Source organism: Chrysochloris asiatica, unplaced genomic scaffold (assembly GCF_000296735.1).
Source record: "Chrysochloris asiatica unplaced genomic scaffold, ChrAsi1.0 scaffold00059, whole genome shotgun sequence".
In the NCBI taxonomy this organism is placed as follows: Eukaryota; Metazoa; Chordata; class Mammalia; order Afrosoricida; family Chrysochloridae; genus Chrysochloris; species Chrysochloris asiatica.
The window spans coordinates 10,358,703-10,376,123 of record NW_006408577.1 but is presented as its reverse complement, the minus strand read 5'-3'; the positions used below and the strand labels follow the sequence as shown (position 1 = coordinate 10,376,123).

The window sequence follows — 17,421 nt, the reverse complement described above, 5'->3', positions numbered from 1 at the left end:
TTGTCAACGAACAAGGCTCCAGGAATTGACAGAATACAAATTGAAATCTTACAGCAAACTGATGCATAGTGGCAACATTCACTCATCTATGCCAAGATATTTGGAAGACAGCTACCTGACCAATTGATTGGAAGAGATCCATATTTATGCCCATTCCAAAGAGAGGTGATCCAACAGAATGCAGAAATCTTCGGGCAATATTACTAATGTCGCATGGAAGTTAAATTTTGCTAAAAATAATTCAAAAACATCTGCAACAGTACATTGACAGGGACCTGCCAGAGGTTCAAGCCAGATTCAGATGAGGACATTACACAAGGGGTCTCATAGCTTATGTCAGATGATCTTGGCTGAAAGCAGAGAATACTACCTGAAAATGTTTGGAATGTTTACATGTGCTTTATTGCCTACCAAAGGCTTTCGATTGTATGGATCATGGCACTTTATAGACAACATTGTGGAGAATGAGTATTCCAGAACATTAATTGTGCTCATAAGGAACTTGTACATAGATAAAAGAGGCAGTAGTTCGAACAGAATTAGGGGTCACTGCATGCTTTAAATTTAGAAAAGGTATGCGCCAGGTTGGTATTCTTTCACCATACTTATTCAGTCTGTACACTGAGCAAATAATCTGAGAAACTAGATTATATGAAGCAGAATGTGGCATCAGAATTGGAGTAAAACTCATTAACCAGCTGTGGTATGCGAATGATACAACTTTGATTGCTGAAGGTGAAGAGGACTTAAAATACTTAGTGATGAAGATCAAGACCATAGCCTTCAGCATGGGTTGCATCTCAATGTCAAGAAAACAAAAATCCTCACCACTGGATCAATAAATAACATCATGATAAATAGAGAAAAATTAAACTTGTCAAAGACTTCATTTTGCTTGGATCCACCATCAACACTCATGGAAGTAGCAGTCAAGAAATCAAATTACACATTGCATCAGGTTAATCTGCTGCACAACACCTCTTTTCAAGTATTCAAGAGCAAAGATATCAGTTTGAAAACTAAGGTGTGCCTGACCTGAGCCATGGTATTTTCAGTAGCTTCATATGTGTTTGAAAGTTTAATAATGAAAAAGGAAGACCATAGAAGAATTGATGAACTTGAGTTATGGTGTTGGAGGAGAGTATTAAAAGTACCATTGACTGCTAGAAAAACAAACTGATCTGTGTTAGAAGTATATCCAGAATGCTCCTTAGATGCCAGGATGGCCAGACTTCATCTCTCATACTTCAGACATATTATCAGGAGGGACCAGTACCTGGAGAAGGACACCATGCTAGATAAATTTGAGGGTCAGCAAAAAAGAGGAAGACTCCCAGTGAGATAGATTGGCACAGTGGCAGCAGCAATGGGCTCATGTTTAACAGTAATTGTCATGGTGGTGCAGGATGGGGCTGTGTTTCTTTCTGTTGTACATGAGATCTGTATGAATTGAAAGTTACTAGATGGCACCTAACAACAACAACAAAGTTTACATCTATATTTATATGTGCTGCAAATATATCTATGAATATAATAGAGCATACAGGAGACAAACTTCTTAGCCATAAGCAAATACCTTGTAGGAATTTGTTTCTGGGCCTGGAGATTGAAGATTGAAGTCTTGGGGGACATTGAGGTCAATTGTCAATACATTGTCCTCAAAGATAGTGTTCTGAATCTTACTTTGTTGAGTAGTGATTGGGGTATTAACAGCTTGTGAGTGGCCCTCTAAGGTGCAATTATTGAAGAAAATCAAAGACTAATGGGGCATGTGAATCACAGCATCCGGGGCTAGAAAAACTATGAAGTCCTACTACTGCAGACTGCTCTGAAAAGATCCTGAACAGAGTAAGAGAAAAATATGGAATCAAGCTTAATTTAAAAGACTAGGCTTACTGGTCCATTAGAAACTATCTGATGGTTGTTGTTAAGTGCCATAGAGTCAGTTTCAACTCATAGTGACCCTGTATAGGATTTCCGAGGAGCAGCTAGTTGGTTTGAACTGCCAACTTGTAGTTTGCAATCAGGCTTACTGGTCTGTTCTATCTGTGTTGTTCTTAAGTGCCGTTGAGTGGGTTCGTACCCATAGCTACTCTGTATAGGATTTCTGAGGAGCTGTTGGTGAGCTTGAACCATCGACTTTGTGGTTCAAACTGACTTTGCAGTCCTGCGCATTAACTCACAGTGCCACACCAGGATAGTTCTACCTAAGCCCTGTGGCCATAGTCTTTAGAAACCTGCAGACCGGAACTGAACTCACTACCATGGCTCAACATTCAATCTATTATCAATAGGCCTATAATGTGAACAATAACAGGAAGGTACGCACTCATTAGAACAATCAACCATAGGAGCTCAAAAGAGCGGCATTTGTACAGCAGGTGTGGTGCTGTAGGATAAATTGGACTGCTAACCTCAAGGCTGGTGAATCAAACCCACCAACTATTCCTTGGAAACCCTTTACAAGGTCACTGAGTTGGAACCAACTTGAGGACACTTTACAGGAACAAAGAAGAACAAATGGAAACTATAAACACAAGGAGGGAAGTGGGAAGAGCGTTGTTACATTGTGAGGAATATAACCAATGTCACAACATAAAACGAGTAAGAGTTGCTTTGTTGTTGTTGTTCTGTGCTATGGAGTCGGTTCCAACCCTGTACAGGGTTTCCAAGACTGTAAATCTTTACGTGAGCAGAAAGCCTCACCTTTCTCCCACGGACCAGCTGGTAGTTTCGAACTGCTGAACTGGTGGGTTCGCAGCCCGATAGTGGGAAACCAATTCATTCTGTAATCTTTCACCCAATAACAGTATAAGTTTACAAAAAGGAAAAAGAATCTTTAAAAAAGAAAATTTTTATTTAGACATATTCTAAATTTAAGTCATTATTTTTCCAGAGAATCTGAAAAATCCATAGTCCAGTTTGTTATAACAGTTGTAATTTTTCGTCCTTATTATGAAGTATAATTACACATGCCATTTTCAAAGACAAAGGCACTTAATAAAAATGTGGTGAAACAATCATCAGGGATAAGTACAAAAAAATTCAATCATTTATGTTAAGCACAAGTTTGTAGTGATTATTGCACCTAAATTTATTTTAATTTTGAGGAAAAGAACAAGTATAACTTTGTTGTTATTAAGGCTGTCGAGAAGATTCCAACACATTTAGAAACTGTAAAAGTTTTCCCTGGTGTGGCACTATAGGACAGTACTGCACTGCTGGCCACAAGAAGGTCAGCAGTTTAAGCACACCAGTCACTCCTCAGAAACAGCACCTCTGAATAACTAAGACATCACCTAATTTTAGTACTTTGGGGTTTTTCACTAGCTGCTTTCCAATTGGGTCTGATGGAAAGAGAAATCAGTGACTTGCTTCGGGGGATACATCAAGTTCAAACTCCCCAACCAGGAGCTAATGAGGAAAATACACATATTGAAGAAGATGGGCATATAAAACAGAAGGAAATTGGTTCTGAGGATATCTGCTCTATTTGCCAAGAAGTGCTGTTAGAGAAAAAGCTTCCTGTCACCTTTTGCAGGTAATGTATTTTTTCCTTTGTATTCTTACTTTTTGAAGTTTTAATTTGTTTGCAACTGATTAAATCATGAGGCTCTGCTAGTGTAGTAGTTAGGAATCTGGCTACTAATCTCAAGGTCTACAGTTCAAAACTACCAGTGGTTCCATGGGAGAAAGAAGAGGCTTTCCGCTACCTTAACGAATTACAGCCTAAATCCTATGCAGGGTCGCTAACCGACTCCACGGCACACCACTATCACTAAATCATGAGGCATATTGGTAGAGAAAAATAGCAGATTTAATCAGTACTCTTTTGTTTCCTAACATAATTGTTGTTAGAGATCATAATGTTATTCAATATTTCTAAGTGGCATTTTAAAGGATGAGAATTAGAATGTAACTCCACATGTTTTATACATATGAATAAGTGCCATGGCTTATAACAAGTATTTGTCGACAGTTTTCTTAGGAAATTATTTACAGCTCCATGGCTCAGTCCAATAAGTACTGGACTGTGAAACTAGAAGGTGCAAAGTTTGAGCCAGCCAGCTGCTCTGTGGGAGAAAGATGAGACTTTCTGCTCCCACAATGATTTAAAGCCTCAGAAGCCCTAACAGGGTAGCTGTGATTCAGAACTCACTTGATGGCACTTAGTAACAATAATAAATATTTACAAGATGTTCTCAGAGATAAAAAATTTTATTTTGCATTGTAAGAAATTTTTGCAGCTTTTAAAAAATTCTATATTTAAACTTAAATAATGAATCCAAACTTTTAGTTATACTAATTGCTCCCAAGTCTCATACTCAAAGCACTGTGCAGTCAGATTTAGAAAAGCTGGGCAACCATGTGCTATCGAAACTGCTCACTCTTTGTTCCTCCTGATTATTTGTTAAAATGCTCACCCACATTGCATGCTTTCCAATGATCAATTCTTTCTCAAGATACATATTTCAGCACGCATTTCTTGGGCACTGCACATATTGGGTGATTTTTGACAAATAAGGTAGTGCCCCTTACCTCAGTGAACATTTTATTTAAATGATAATAATAAATAGTGTTATAATTTTCACTTGTGTTAAGACTATGTTGTTGTTGTTAATTGCCTTCGAGTCGGTTCCGACCCATAGCGACCCTATACAGGGTTTCCGAGGGTGTAAATCCTTACGGGAGTAGAAAGCCTCATCTTTCTCCCGCGGAGCGGCTGGTAGTTTCGAACCGCTGACCTTAAGGTTTGCAGCCCGATTCGTAACCACTACGCTACCAGAGCTCCTTTGTGTTAAGACTATAGTAATTATAATTTGATATATGAAAAGTAGTTTGATTATGAAAAATCTTTGTCTTTGGAATGAGGGAGAGCTTATGTTTGAAATTCATATTATAGATTAATAATTAGATATTCACATACACAAGAATTTATATTTGGAATTCTGATGGCCTAAATGAAAGATTAATTTTTAAATATGTACATATGTAAGTAGGTAGGTAGGAAGATAGAAAGAATATGTGAATGTTTGAGTGAATGTGTATAATCAAGCTATATCTGGAAAATCAGTTCAAAGCCTACTTTATGATAAATAAAGATGACAGCACATAAAATTATACACACAGAGACAAGGTGTAGATCTAGAACATTTCGCTGTACATAAACGATAAACTTGGATTTCATTTCTGACAGGTATGGCTGTGGCAATAGCATTCATATAAAATGCATGAAGATCTTAGCTAATTTTCAGGATGTGACAGCGAACACTTCCATGTTGAAATGTCCTCTGTGCAGGAACGACTTTGCACCATTAAAACTTATTTTAGAGGAATTTAAAAACTCTAGTAAACTTGAGACTGCAGCTGAGAAAGAGCGACTGGACAAACACCTTGGAATCCCCTGTAATAGCTGTAAACAATTTCCAATTGAGGGGAGGTGCCATAAGTAAGTGTTGCCGGGAATTCTAAGCACATATTCTAAACCTTTTTGTTGTTGTCATTGTTTTACACTTTAGAAAATTTTAAGCATTAGAATACCTATCCTTTAACATGTCTTCTTCCTCATATATAGTGTGTTTGCTTACAAGATGTCACTTATTTAAGATTTCCAGAAAGGTCATTAGAATCAGCCCAGTATCTCACAACTCCGAATATCATGTTTTCTTTACTTTGTCAGATACTTGGCTGTATACTCTGGTCTAGGTTGAGAGTCTGAAGTGAAATCCCATCCTTGAAGTTCTGAACACAGGTTCTATTGCTTTGGTTTATACAAGTTCCCAAGCTCAGAGCTGTGCTGAGCCACTCACTCACCTGGAGCGCTCTTTGAACCAACATTGAGATCACTATGAAGGGAAAAAACTCTTTGCATTGAGTCAGGACTGTTGACTTGATTGGCTCTGTTTAATTGAGTTCTAAACTCCAAATTGCAGTCAGTGTGGGTTTTGTTTTCTTGCATATGTAGTACCTCAAACAACAACATGAAATAATTACAAGAGAAAATTGTAAGTAACCCTCAAATTTCCCACAAAGAGCATTAACCAATTGCTATGCCTGAGAAATTGTTTTCTTCATAAGTAAAATTTAGGTTAATGGTATATTAAAAATAAGTTATTTTACTTTCTATTTTAAAAACTTCTAAAATTAGTTTACATTTCAGTCTACTTTGAATTACATCATGATGAGAACAATTTAAATTGCATATTTTCTAACTCTCATAAACCTCATGACCTTCAACAACAAATAATATAGTTCTTCCTTGAGTTTTGTAGTCATTAGTTTATGTATAATATACTAGAGGTCTTCAAAAAGTTCATGGGAAAATAGAATTAAAGATGAAAATTCAAAATATAAACTGTTTTTCTCAATTTAAGCTCCATCAAGTTCAAGACACTTTTGTGATGATACCTGTCATTTAGTCCATCCTCTAAGAACTAAAGGTCCTGGGAATTTAACTATGTCAGCGCACTCTTTTATTACCTTATGAACGGAAGAAAAATGAGTGATGTTTGAAGAATTTTTAAGATAAGGAAACAGAAGTCAGAAAGCTAAGTCAGGATTGTAAGGTTTCTGTCTAACAATTTCCCATCAAAAGTCTCACTAAATTGCCCTTATTTGATGAGAAAAATGAGAAGGAGCATTGTTGTAGTAGAGGAGGACACCCTGGTGAAGGTTTCCTGGGCATTTTTCTGCTAAAACTTTGACTAACTGTCTTATAATAAGCAGGTGGTGTTGTTCTTTTGCCCTCCTGAAAGTCAGCAAGCAAAAGGCATTGAACTTCCCAACAAACTGTTGTCATGGTCTTTGCTCTTGGCTGATCCACTTTTGCTGTGACTGGAACACTTTCACCTTCTGATAGTCATTGCTTTAATTGTTCTTTGTCTTCAGGGTCATATTGGTAAAGCTGTGTTTCATCTCTTGTTACAGTTCTTCTAAGAAGTAATTCAGGATCTTGGTCCCGCTTGTTTAAAATTTCCATTGTATTGTGTAAGCTGAACCAATTGAGATGTCTGTGGTCTTGGCTATTGTTTGCGTTGATCGTCATCAATCCTCTTCAGTTACGGTGCAAAGGATATGAAATTTTTCTTTGCAAATTGATGTGGATGATTTGCTGCTGTGGGTTTCATCTTAAATATCACCTTGTTCCTTCTTAAAATTAGTTATTTATTTGTAAACTGCTGATTTCTTTATGTCATGATCCCAAAAATTTTTTTGTAAATCATCAATGATTTCACCATTCTTCCACCCAAGCTACACCATAAATCTTGAATTTGTTCTTGCTTCAATTTTAGCAGAAATCATGTTGCTCTCACAGGAACTGTTTACAAACTGGTGTCTTTCTTATTGCCTCATACTAGATCCTATGTAGGCACGTTATAACAATTTGTTGTTGTTGTTGTTGTTGCTAAGTGCCATCGAGTAGGTGCTGATGCATAGCAATCCATCGAGTAAGTGTAGGGTTTCCGAGGAACAGTTGGTGGGTTTGAACTATTGACCTCACAGTTAGTAGCCCAGTGCTTATCCTATAGCACCACAACAGGACTCCAATTAATACCGGTTTATTTTTGTGCAAAATTTGTTCTTTAGAACCATGCATAGTTTTTTTTCATAATATACATTTTCTATGAACTTTTTGAGGACCATTCGTAGAAGAAAATCAACGAGCACACTTCTAACAAGTCATTATTAGAAAATAGCAGGGCAAAGAAGGCTCCAAAAAGGTATTCTGACTTGAGGAAGAAGAAGACAATTTTCTCAGTGTTTAAGCACTTGGTTGCTAACTAAAAGGTCAGCAATGTAAATCCACCAGTTGCTCTGCAGGAGAGAGTGGTGACAGTCCACTTCTGTTAAAAATGACAGCCTTGGACTCCTCATGGAAGAGTTCTTCTCTCTCTGTGTCCTATAAGGCTACTCTGAATTGACTTGGATTCATTAACAGTGGTTTTCATTTTGTTTGTTTTCCTAGCAGCCTAGATTCAGGATTGGTTGACTAAAAAAGTTATAAGAAAATGAAAAATTAAATTGGGATATCAGCAGCCATTGGGCAATGTAGATATTATCAAGAGGGTAGTAGTGGTGGGCCGTGGATTCGATTCTGTCTCATAGTGGCCCTGCAGAGGGTTTCTGAGGCTGTAACGCTTTACAGGAGCAGATAGTCTCATCTTTCTCCAGCAAAACCACTGGTAGTTTCAAACTGGTGACCTTGAGGTTAGCAGCCCAACTCAACCACTGGATAGGTAGGCACATATATGAGAGTAAGGCAGTGTGTTCCTCCATCACTCAACTTTCTAACTGCTCTCTCTGTCTTAGTTATCTAGTGGTACTGTAGCATAATGGAGTCCTGGTGTGGCGCTGTGGGCTAATGCTTCAGACTGCAAAGTCGTTTAAACTTCAAGGTTGGTGGCTCAAGCATACCAGCTGCTCCTTGGAAGCCCTAGACAGGGTCGCTATGGATCAGAATTAACTCCACAGCACTTAACAATAACAACAGTTGTAGCATAAACACAATAAGTGGGTGTCTTTAACAAACAAGTGTCTTTTCTTACAGTTTGTTGCTGTTGATGTTAAGTGCCATCGAATCAGTTTCCACTCATAGCGACCCTGGATAGGGTTTCCCCACGTGATTGATGCGTTCGAACCACTGACCTACCTTGCAGTTCAAACCAAACTTGTGGTGTAGTATTCATCCTACAGTGCTACTCTAGGGCTCCTAAACGTTTCCACTTTGTTGTTGTTGTTGTTAAGTGCCGTGGAGTCAGTTCCGACTCATAGTGACCCTGCACAGGGTTTCCGAGGCTACAAATCTTTACGGGAGCAGAAAGCCTCATCTTTCTCCCACGGAACAGCTGGTAGTTTCGAATTGCCAACTTTGAGGTTAGCAGCCCCATTAGTAACCACTGGAAATCTCAATTCAGGGCACTGACTAGAAGAAGGCTTTCTCTCTCTATTGACTCATGTGATGGTCCTTGTCTCTTTTCATCTTCTATTTCTAGACTTCTTGGTAATCTTCATGTGGCATGGTATCTGTCTTCATCTCTGCTTACATGCTGCTTTCTTAGTCTGCTCTTTTAGATCTCAAAAGAAATTAAGACACACCCTACATTACTACATTAATACTGAACTCAGCATAATGAGCTGGGCTGCTAACCACAAGGTCAGAAGTTCAAATCTACCAGCTGTTCCACAGGACAAAGATGAGGCTTTATGCTCCCATAAAGGTTTACTACCATCTCAGAAACCCTGTACAGGGTCGCTATGTGTTGGAAATTATTCCATGGCACATAACCACCAACCACCACCAAGTTAAGTGCCATTAAGTCAACTACTACTCATAGCATCCCTGTATAGGGTTCCTGAGGAATGGCTAGTGTGTTTGAATCACCAATCTTGCAGTTAGCAGTCCAGTGGCTATCCTGCAGTGCCACACCAATCACTCTGGTGGTTCATCTCTTGTAAATCTTTATGAGAGGAGAATGCCCCATCTCTCTCCCACTGTAGTTTTGAATTGCTGATCATGAGGTTAGCAGCCCGACTCGTAACCACTACATAACATCACATGTAGGGGGATAGGAGATACAAGCCAAGCCTTTCTATTACTTCTAAATACAAGCATTCAATACTAGTGTGCCTACAGCTATGCACTCTCCTTTGAGAATATCGTCTCTTCCCATAACTTCTCTGTGGAGTTGGCTGACAATTACTCACCCTTATCACTGTCCCCTGTTATAGTATAAAGATCTTATTTTCATCAGCTGTGTGACTTCAGTCTCCTTTCACCCATCAAGGACATTAGGCATCACCCTGAAAAACAAGCTTTCCAATGGTTTTAGGAATGGATTAAGTAAGAGATAAGATAAACTAGAAAGCATCTTAATTTCTTCTTCTTCAGACTTTCATAATTCAAGTGGACCTCAAAAAGTTCATTTTTCCATAAACTTTTGGAAGTCCTTGCATATAGGCTCTTTTAAGAAGTTAATTCCAAAAATATCAGCTATGTATTAAAATGTAGAAATACTTGACTTTCTAGCCCAGTATATTTTACGGTGTGGAGTTAATTGTTCCATGGCTCTCATACATTGATTGCATTTTCACTATGTAGAAATTAATACATAATGATGAATCAATTTGCACCTCCTTTTCCGGGATTTCTGTGGAACATTTTTTTCCAAAATTTGTCATGGAAATAGTCTTCTAAATCATTGGCAACTTGAACAAGGAAGTGGATTTATTTGACTAGTGTTCAAAATATTATTTATTTTGTGAATAAACTTGTATAAATGATGTAAGCTTGAGATTGGGCTTTTGTGGGAAGTGAAGTTGCATTTTTAATTATCAGCGGTGGTTTTATTGAGAATTTTTTATACATTTAGTTTACTATTTTTCCAGGAAAGAGAGGGATTCTTACATAATTCCTGTTTTCAAGAACTGTGCTGCTTAACATACCTCTAGCACTCTAGCCATGTATTTTCAATAACCTCACATGCATGCAAAAGCTGGACAATGAATAAGGAAAACCGTAGAAGAATTGATGCTTTTGAGTTATGGAGTTGGAGGAGAATATTGAAAGTGCCATGGGTTGCCAAAAGGACAAACAGATCTGTGTTGGAAGAAGTGCAACCAGAGGCTCCTCGGAGGCCAGGATGGCTAAACTTCGTCTTGCATACTTCAGACATATTGTCAGGAGTGACCAGTTGCTGGAAAAGGGTATCATGTTTGGTAAAGTGGAGGGTCAGAGAAAAAGAGGAAGACCCCCAGTGAGATGGATTGGCAAAGTGGCAGCATCAATGGGCTCAAGCATGGCAACAATTGTGAGGTTGGTCCAGGACTGGCCAGTGTTTTGTTCTGTTGTGCATAGGGTCACTATGGGTTGGTACCAACTCGATGTCACCTAACAACAACAAAGCACTCAGTGAAATAATTGAAAAAAAGTACTAAACAGTCAAATAATAGAACATCTCATCTGCTACAGATACATAGGAGTTTTGAGAGTTATATAAATGAAAGCTGACAGAGCCCAGGAAGAAGTGTGTGGTAGACAAATATGTCCAGCTCCTAATCTTCAGAACCTGTATATTAGGTTACATGTCAAAGAGGGATTAGTATTTCAGATGGCATTAAGGTTGCTAATCAACTGACCTTGAAACACATTATTTTGGATTACCCTGATGAGCCCAGTAGAAGAAGGGGTCAAAGAAGAGAGTCAGAGAGGAGTGTAACTATGGAAAAAATGCATAGAGAGATGCAACATTGCTTTCTTTAAAGAAAGAAAAGGGGTCCACAAACCAAGGAATGTGAGTAGACTCTAGAAACTAGAGAGGGCAAGGAAACACCCTAAGGATTCCAGAAAGAAATGTAACTTATCTAACCTCTTCATTTTAGCCTAGTAAGACTCATGTCTGACTTTTGTTTTATAAAACTATAAGATAATAAATTGATGCCAAAGATGTTATGTTTGTAGTAACTTGTTCTCACAGCAATAGAAAAAAAAAAAAAAAACACTGTGTGACTTTCAGATGGCCCTACTCTGGTAGCATAGTGGTTACGAATCGGGCTGCGAGCTGCAAGGTCAGCAGTTGGAAACTACCAGCTGTTCCGTGGGAGAAAGATGAGGCTTTCTGCTCCCGTTAAGATTTACAGCCTCGGAAACCCTGTACAGGGTCGCTATGAGTCGAAACCGACTCCATGGCACATAACTACAACAACTCATAATTGGATAGTTCTTGTAAAGTTATGGCTAGAATTGATTTTTAACAATCAAATAATTGGATGCTTTTCTTTGTATCTTTTGGTGTTTTGCATTTTTAGGTGTACTGAGTGTATTGAATATCACTTATGCCAGGAATGCTTTAGCAGTTGCTGCCATCTTTCCCATACATTTATGTTTCGTGAGGTACAGTATCCACCTTAAATTTATGTAGTATTTGTATTTGTGCTGTTATAAATATAAGGATAATAAGAATAGATAACATTCTGGAATGGAGGTGGTTGGCTTTTAATAAAAACCTAAGATATTTTGAGGGAACTGTTTTGCATAGGGATATACAGTTCTTACACTAGTAATTTATAAAATTAGGCATAATAAATACAGGAATTATAGCCATCAAATTTTTAAATTAATTTTTAAAATCTTTCTATATTTAAAAAGTTATTTATGATAGATCGATGACCATTTGCTTTTTTATTTAGATCAATTACAATGAAAGATAAAATTGATATCACTTGAACTGCACACTTAAATAATAGTATCTCCTTATGCTAAATAATAATGCTGTCTTTCACATTTTACACAAGATAAAATGAAACATTTGCCATTATTATTATTGATCAATATTTTTACCTTAGAAAGTAATGTCATTATAGTCAATTTACGATAGTCTATTAGGCACAGGATTCCCGGTGTGGTGCTATGGGTTAATGTGCTGGTTAGCAAAGTCGGTTTGAACCACAAGGTCGGTAGTTCAACCTCACCAGTCGCTCCTCAGAAACCCTACACAGGGTCGTTATGAGTTGGAACCAACCCAACAGCATTTAACAAGAACAATTAGACACAGTAATTTTATTGTCCATTCTTTAATGTGACATAAAATAAAAGGAATATTTTAAAATGATGAGTCTGTATTACTCAGATTGTGTCATAGATATGTACACAACTTTAATTCACAAAATAAAAATTATTTGAAAAATAACATCTGCTTTATATATATATATATTACAGAAAAGAAACCAAAAATGGAGACCTCTAGAAAATGGATCAGATGAAATTGTAAAATGTCCAGATATTAAAAGAGAGATGAAAGAAAAGGTGCCAAATTTTCAAGAAAAGCAAAGGTGAGATTCTCAGTGAAATTTACATTTATTGGATTGCTTGGCATCTATGAATTCAATAAATAATGCTGTTACTGTGTACTGTCCAATCAGTTTCCAACTCAGAGCCACCCTGTAGAGGGGAGCAGAAAGCCTCATTTTTCTCCTGAGGATCAACTGGTGGATTTAAGCTGTTAACTTTGCAGTTAACAGCCCTATGTGCAACCCACTATGCCATTAGGGTTACTTAAATATTTATCGCTGCTGCTGTGTGCCACTGAGTCGGATCTGACTTAAAGTTTCCCTGTATAGAATTTCCAAGGCTATCTATCTTGAATGGACTAGCAAGTTTCATCTTTGTCTGACATAACAGTTAGTACATTTGAACTGCTGACCCTGTGGTTCACAGTCCAGTGCTCATCCAACAGAGTCACCATGCTCCTGGAATACTAATATTGTTTATTGTGTACCTCATTTCCTATGAAATTAATTGGGTTGCATTTTTCCAAATATTTATCTAGGTGTGTCTCAGACAAAAAGAATTTGAGCATATATTTTCATCAAAATTATGTTCTAGTCACATTGACATTAAAAAGTACAAACTAAAAATTCCAGGTTAGTATTTTTGCTTGAAATGACCAAATTAAAATTTACTCTTTATAATGTTAATATCAAAGTTAGTTCCACTGGCTCAATGCAATAGATTTTTTAAAATAGTGTCTGAGATTTATGATCTTCAGTTCAAAAGAACCTTGTGCTCAGTTGCATTATGTATATGGTTGTGTCCTCTTGATTACATCCTGATCTGTAATCATACAAACATATCTCTGCCTGTTCCCATTCAGCCAAGTTTATACACCACAGCAGATTGTAAAGTCACTGCGTCTCTTACTGATTACAAAAAATAGTAAATTGCTTGCTCCAGGCTTCCAATGTCGACTTTGTTTGAAGGCATTTCGTCTTGGTCAACATATAAGATTGCTACCGTGTACTCACAAGGTAAAAATCACATTATTTTATTTTAATTTCCCCTGTAGGGTACGTTTTCAAAAATGAAGGACACTTTAAATCTCTCCTTCCATTTTTCAGTTGTGTTATTTGCAAGTGCATGCAGAGATGTTCAAATTACAGAGTATATTTAGAAGAGTCACTGCAGAGCCTAAGAGAAAGCTGCTCTGCCCCCTAAGAATAGACTGTTGATTAGGATTCATTTGTATCTGCATTACCTAAAGACAATGAAATGGCCCTTCTAGTTAGATTGTATTTACTTTAGATATCTGAAAAAAAGAATTATACAGTGCTAATATTTTATGCATTTTATGATTCCTTAGATGAAACAGAAATGCCTAAATTGACACATTTGTTATTTCATGTGAATGCACTAGAATTAAAGCCTAAGATTACATGATCACTCTATAGTTAGGTCAAGTTCTTTAGTTTCTTTTGGGGGAAAAAAAAAACAAACTTGTTGCAGTAAATAAACTTGTTTTTAAAGACAACCTTACTCAAAATGTCCAACAGATTATTTTCTTTTCCCATGAATATTTTTCATGGGTAAGTAAAAAAGTATTGGTTGTGGTGTTCCAATTCATACATGCAAGTCTTTATTCCAAACAAAATGTCTCCATAACCATGCCTCTGCAATCAGTGGATGGCCAAAGACAAGTTCTCTCAGTAATACACTTGTCCTATTCTCCTTAGAGTGCCTTCTGAAAAATAAGTCCAATAAAAACAGTGGCTACTCCTGAACCCATGGACACTAACCTAGCCATGGAGGGCTCGAGCTGATATGAAGTGGGTGGAGATGCACAAGAATGTCTAAACTTGCAGATAGTACCCATTTGACCTAGCTTCAATGGCTTGATGATCACACTCAAACAAAGGAAGATAAAGAAATTTGATAAAGGATCAACTGTGATTTGCTACAATTTGATGAACTTGACTTGTGGATGTAGTAGCTCAAAATAACAACCAAGAGGGATGGAGTCTTCACATGAAGTATCAAGCCTATCCCCTCTGTACAAAGGGTTGATTGGGATGGGCAGCTTAGATACTGGCTACTTAAAATGGGAGAGGCTATAAAGGCACTAAGTGGCTGATTTACAGGTTTTCAAGAGGGAATTTAGATTCAGAGTGGGGGAAGGTAGAATCCGCACTGAGTAGTTTTCATCTTGTCCAGATGGGTCTGGTGAAAGGAGATGGGGATAGGATTATTTTGATTCAGTAGTGAGTAATTGTTATTATGACTAATTGCATTTGTCACAACAGTAAAGGCAGAAGTTGTACAACATAAAGGGGGGAGTAGTTAATCTTACATTCAAGGAACAGAAGACCCTAGGACAATCAAGAGAGAAGAGCATGAGGAATATGAGACCCTAGCCATAAAAGCAGTGACACCAGAAATGGAGGCAGAGGTGATGGAATGGATAGATAAAGCAGCTTAGGACACTATACTCTTGCAAAGAGAAAGGTTGCGAGCTGACGGGCAGGAAGCTGGCTTCCAAAATGTACCCTTTGGTTATTTAGACAATTATATATTCCTGCATGATTTTGTGTACGTTTAAAAACAAAAACAAGGGGAATAAAAGCAAATACTGTTAATCAACGATGCATGGGGGTGTGTGTAATCATTGCAATGAAACAAAAAACAATAGGTTGAGTTCAAAACCAATATTCTCCTATGTATATCACTCAATTCACAATAAAAGCTTTTTAAAAAAAAGCAGTTGCTTCCAAAGGAATCTGCTGGATCAGTTAAATTCCAGGGAAAGAGGTCAGTTCAGAAGATCCTATAACTGTATTGTAGGATTCCCAAAGGGTAATCTTGATATATTTTCTTGAAGGATATAGGATGATCACAAGGGCTTACTAGGACGAGATTTTAAGAAAATGGGAAACTGCATTAGTGAGAAAAAGGCCAGGAAAATTTTTTTTTCACAGCAACAATGCACCTTATCATTCTTCAAGAGTAGCAAGGACTGTCCTAAAAGAATTTCAATGAGAAATCTTACCCATCCCCCCTACAGCCCTGATTCTGACCTTTCAGCCTTTTCTAGTTCTCCAAACTCAAATAATGTTTTGTATGAACATGATTTGAGTCCCTAGAGAATGCCAAGTTGCATTTTGATGTGGTGTCAATTGAAAAGCTTAGAATTCTTTTGGAGACGTTTTAGAGCGATAGAAACGGCACCTTTAGAAACGTATGTAGGTTATGCTGAGAAACAGTAGCTTCGTGTTTTTATGTTTTTGTTTAATGAAAGTTGCTTTGATTTTATAGCAATACTTTTTTACTTGCTCTCTTATCTTACTGTCTTCAGATCTACTTTGAACTCTAATTGGTTATGACTTTTATTTTTAATGTTTATTTAAAATTAATGACATGTATAAGTAGTGAGATTTAACTACATTACAAAAGTTATATCCATAGGATTTTCATCTTGACAACCAATTATATTTATAAGTGAATCTTTTTTTAAAATGTTTCCATAAAACTTGGTAAAGTATCATTACTTTCTGTTTTTGCTAAGTAGTTAAATAAATAATAATAGTCATAAATAATATAAATAAGATAAATATAGGTCTAATTAACTTGTAATCTTTTTTTTTTTTTAAGTTTCACAGGAAATGTATTGACAGTTGGTTACTTCACAAATGCAATTCATGTCCTATTGATAGACAAGTTATATATAACCCTTTAATCTGGAAAGATACAGCAGTGAATGGACAAGCACATCATTCTGTTTCAAAAACAGACATCACTCATCCATCAAGTCAAGAACCACAACTTTTTATCCCTGGTACTAGACTAATCTTAAAGCAAAACAGACTTGGAATTTTACCTAGCATGCTTCCAGGGAATTCTGAAAAGTCGAATAAACCTCAAAGTCTAACAGATCAGAATATGATAATAGATACTCTACACTCCATTGAATTTGGTGATTCAAATTCAAGAAATTTAACCTATGAGTATAAAATTAGCCGACATTTCCCAAGATATCTTCAAGATTTGCCCACTAGATCAGTTGGGAAAATATCTCAAACATGTCTTCCATCTATCATGCAAAACGTTACATGCCCTCCTAGAATGGGGAGCCCATATACAAGTGGCACTGGTCAAAGCCAGAAGATGACCAAAGACTCTAAGCATATTAACCACAAATCAAAGAAGACTCTTGGTACAAAAATAACAGAGAACAACAAGAAATCAAACACTTTATTTCCAGAGGATTTAAATCGTATTGTCAATTGGGGTACAACTAAACTCAGTTTGTCTAAAAGGTATAATAATTGTATGGGCAAAATGAGAACAAAATGTAATCATTTATCAAGAAATCCTATCTCCCACTATTTAAGTACAAAAAGTGGTACTGAGCTATCTTTAATAATGGAAGGAGTTCCATTGTAAAAACAACAGTTTTTATTAACAACAGAAAATATTTTAATATGAGCAAAAAAATGTTTTATTTGTATAACATACAAAATACATATGTACTCTTGACAAATATGTGTAAAATTCTCTTATACTTTTGCCAACTTGTCTATGAATAACAACACATTGAAGGAAATGATTCCATTCTTTTACAGAGTTAAAGGATTAGGTGTCATGATGAGTACATT

At 36.9% G+C, this 17,421-nt stretch overlaps 1 protein-coding gene across 1 annotated transcript in view; it reads left to right on the top strand.

The window, feature by feature from the left end:
* ZSWIM2 (zinc finger, SWIM-type containing 2) overlaps window positions 1–17,209 on the top strand; it is a 31,508-nt gene extending 14,299 nt beyond the window's left edge. Inside the window, exons 4-9 of the mRNA XM_006864067.1 lie at window positions 3,331–3,541; window positions 5,198–5,449; window positions 11,806–11,890; window positions 12,716–12,828; window positions 13,650–13,803; window positions 16,418–17,209. Of these exons, the coding sequence (XP_006864129.1) occupies window positions 3,331–3,541; window positions 5,198–5,449; window positions 11,806–11,890; window positions 12,716–12,828; window positions 13,650–13,803; window positions 16,418–17,209 (1,607 nt within the window). The remainder of the gene's footprint in view (window positions 1–3,330; window positions 3,542–5,197; window positions 5,450–11,805; window positions 11,891–12,715; window positions 12,829–13,649; window positions 13,804–16,417) is intronic.
* The last annotated feature ends 212 nt before the right edge of the window (window positions 17,210–17,421 follow it).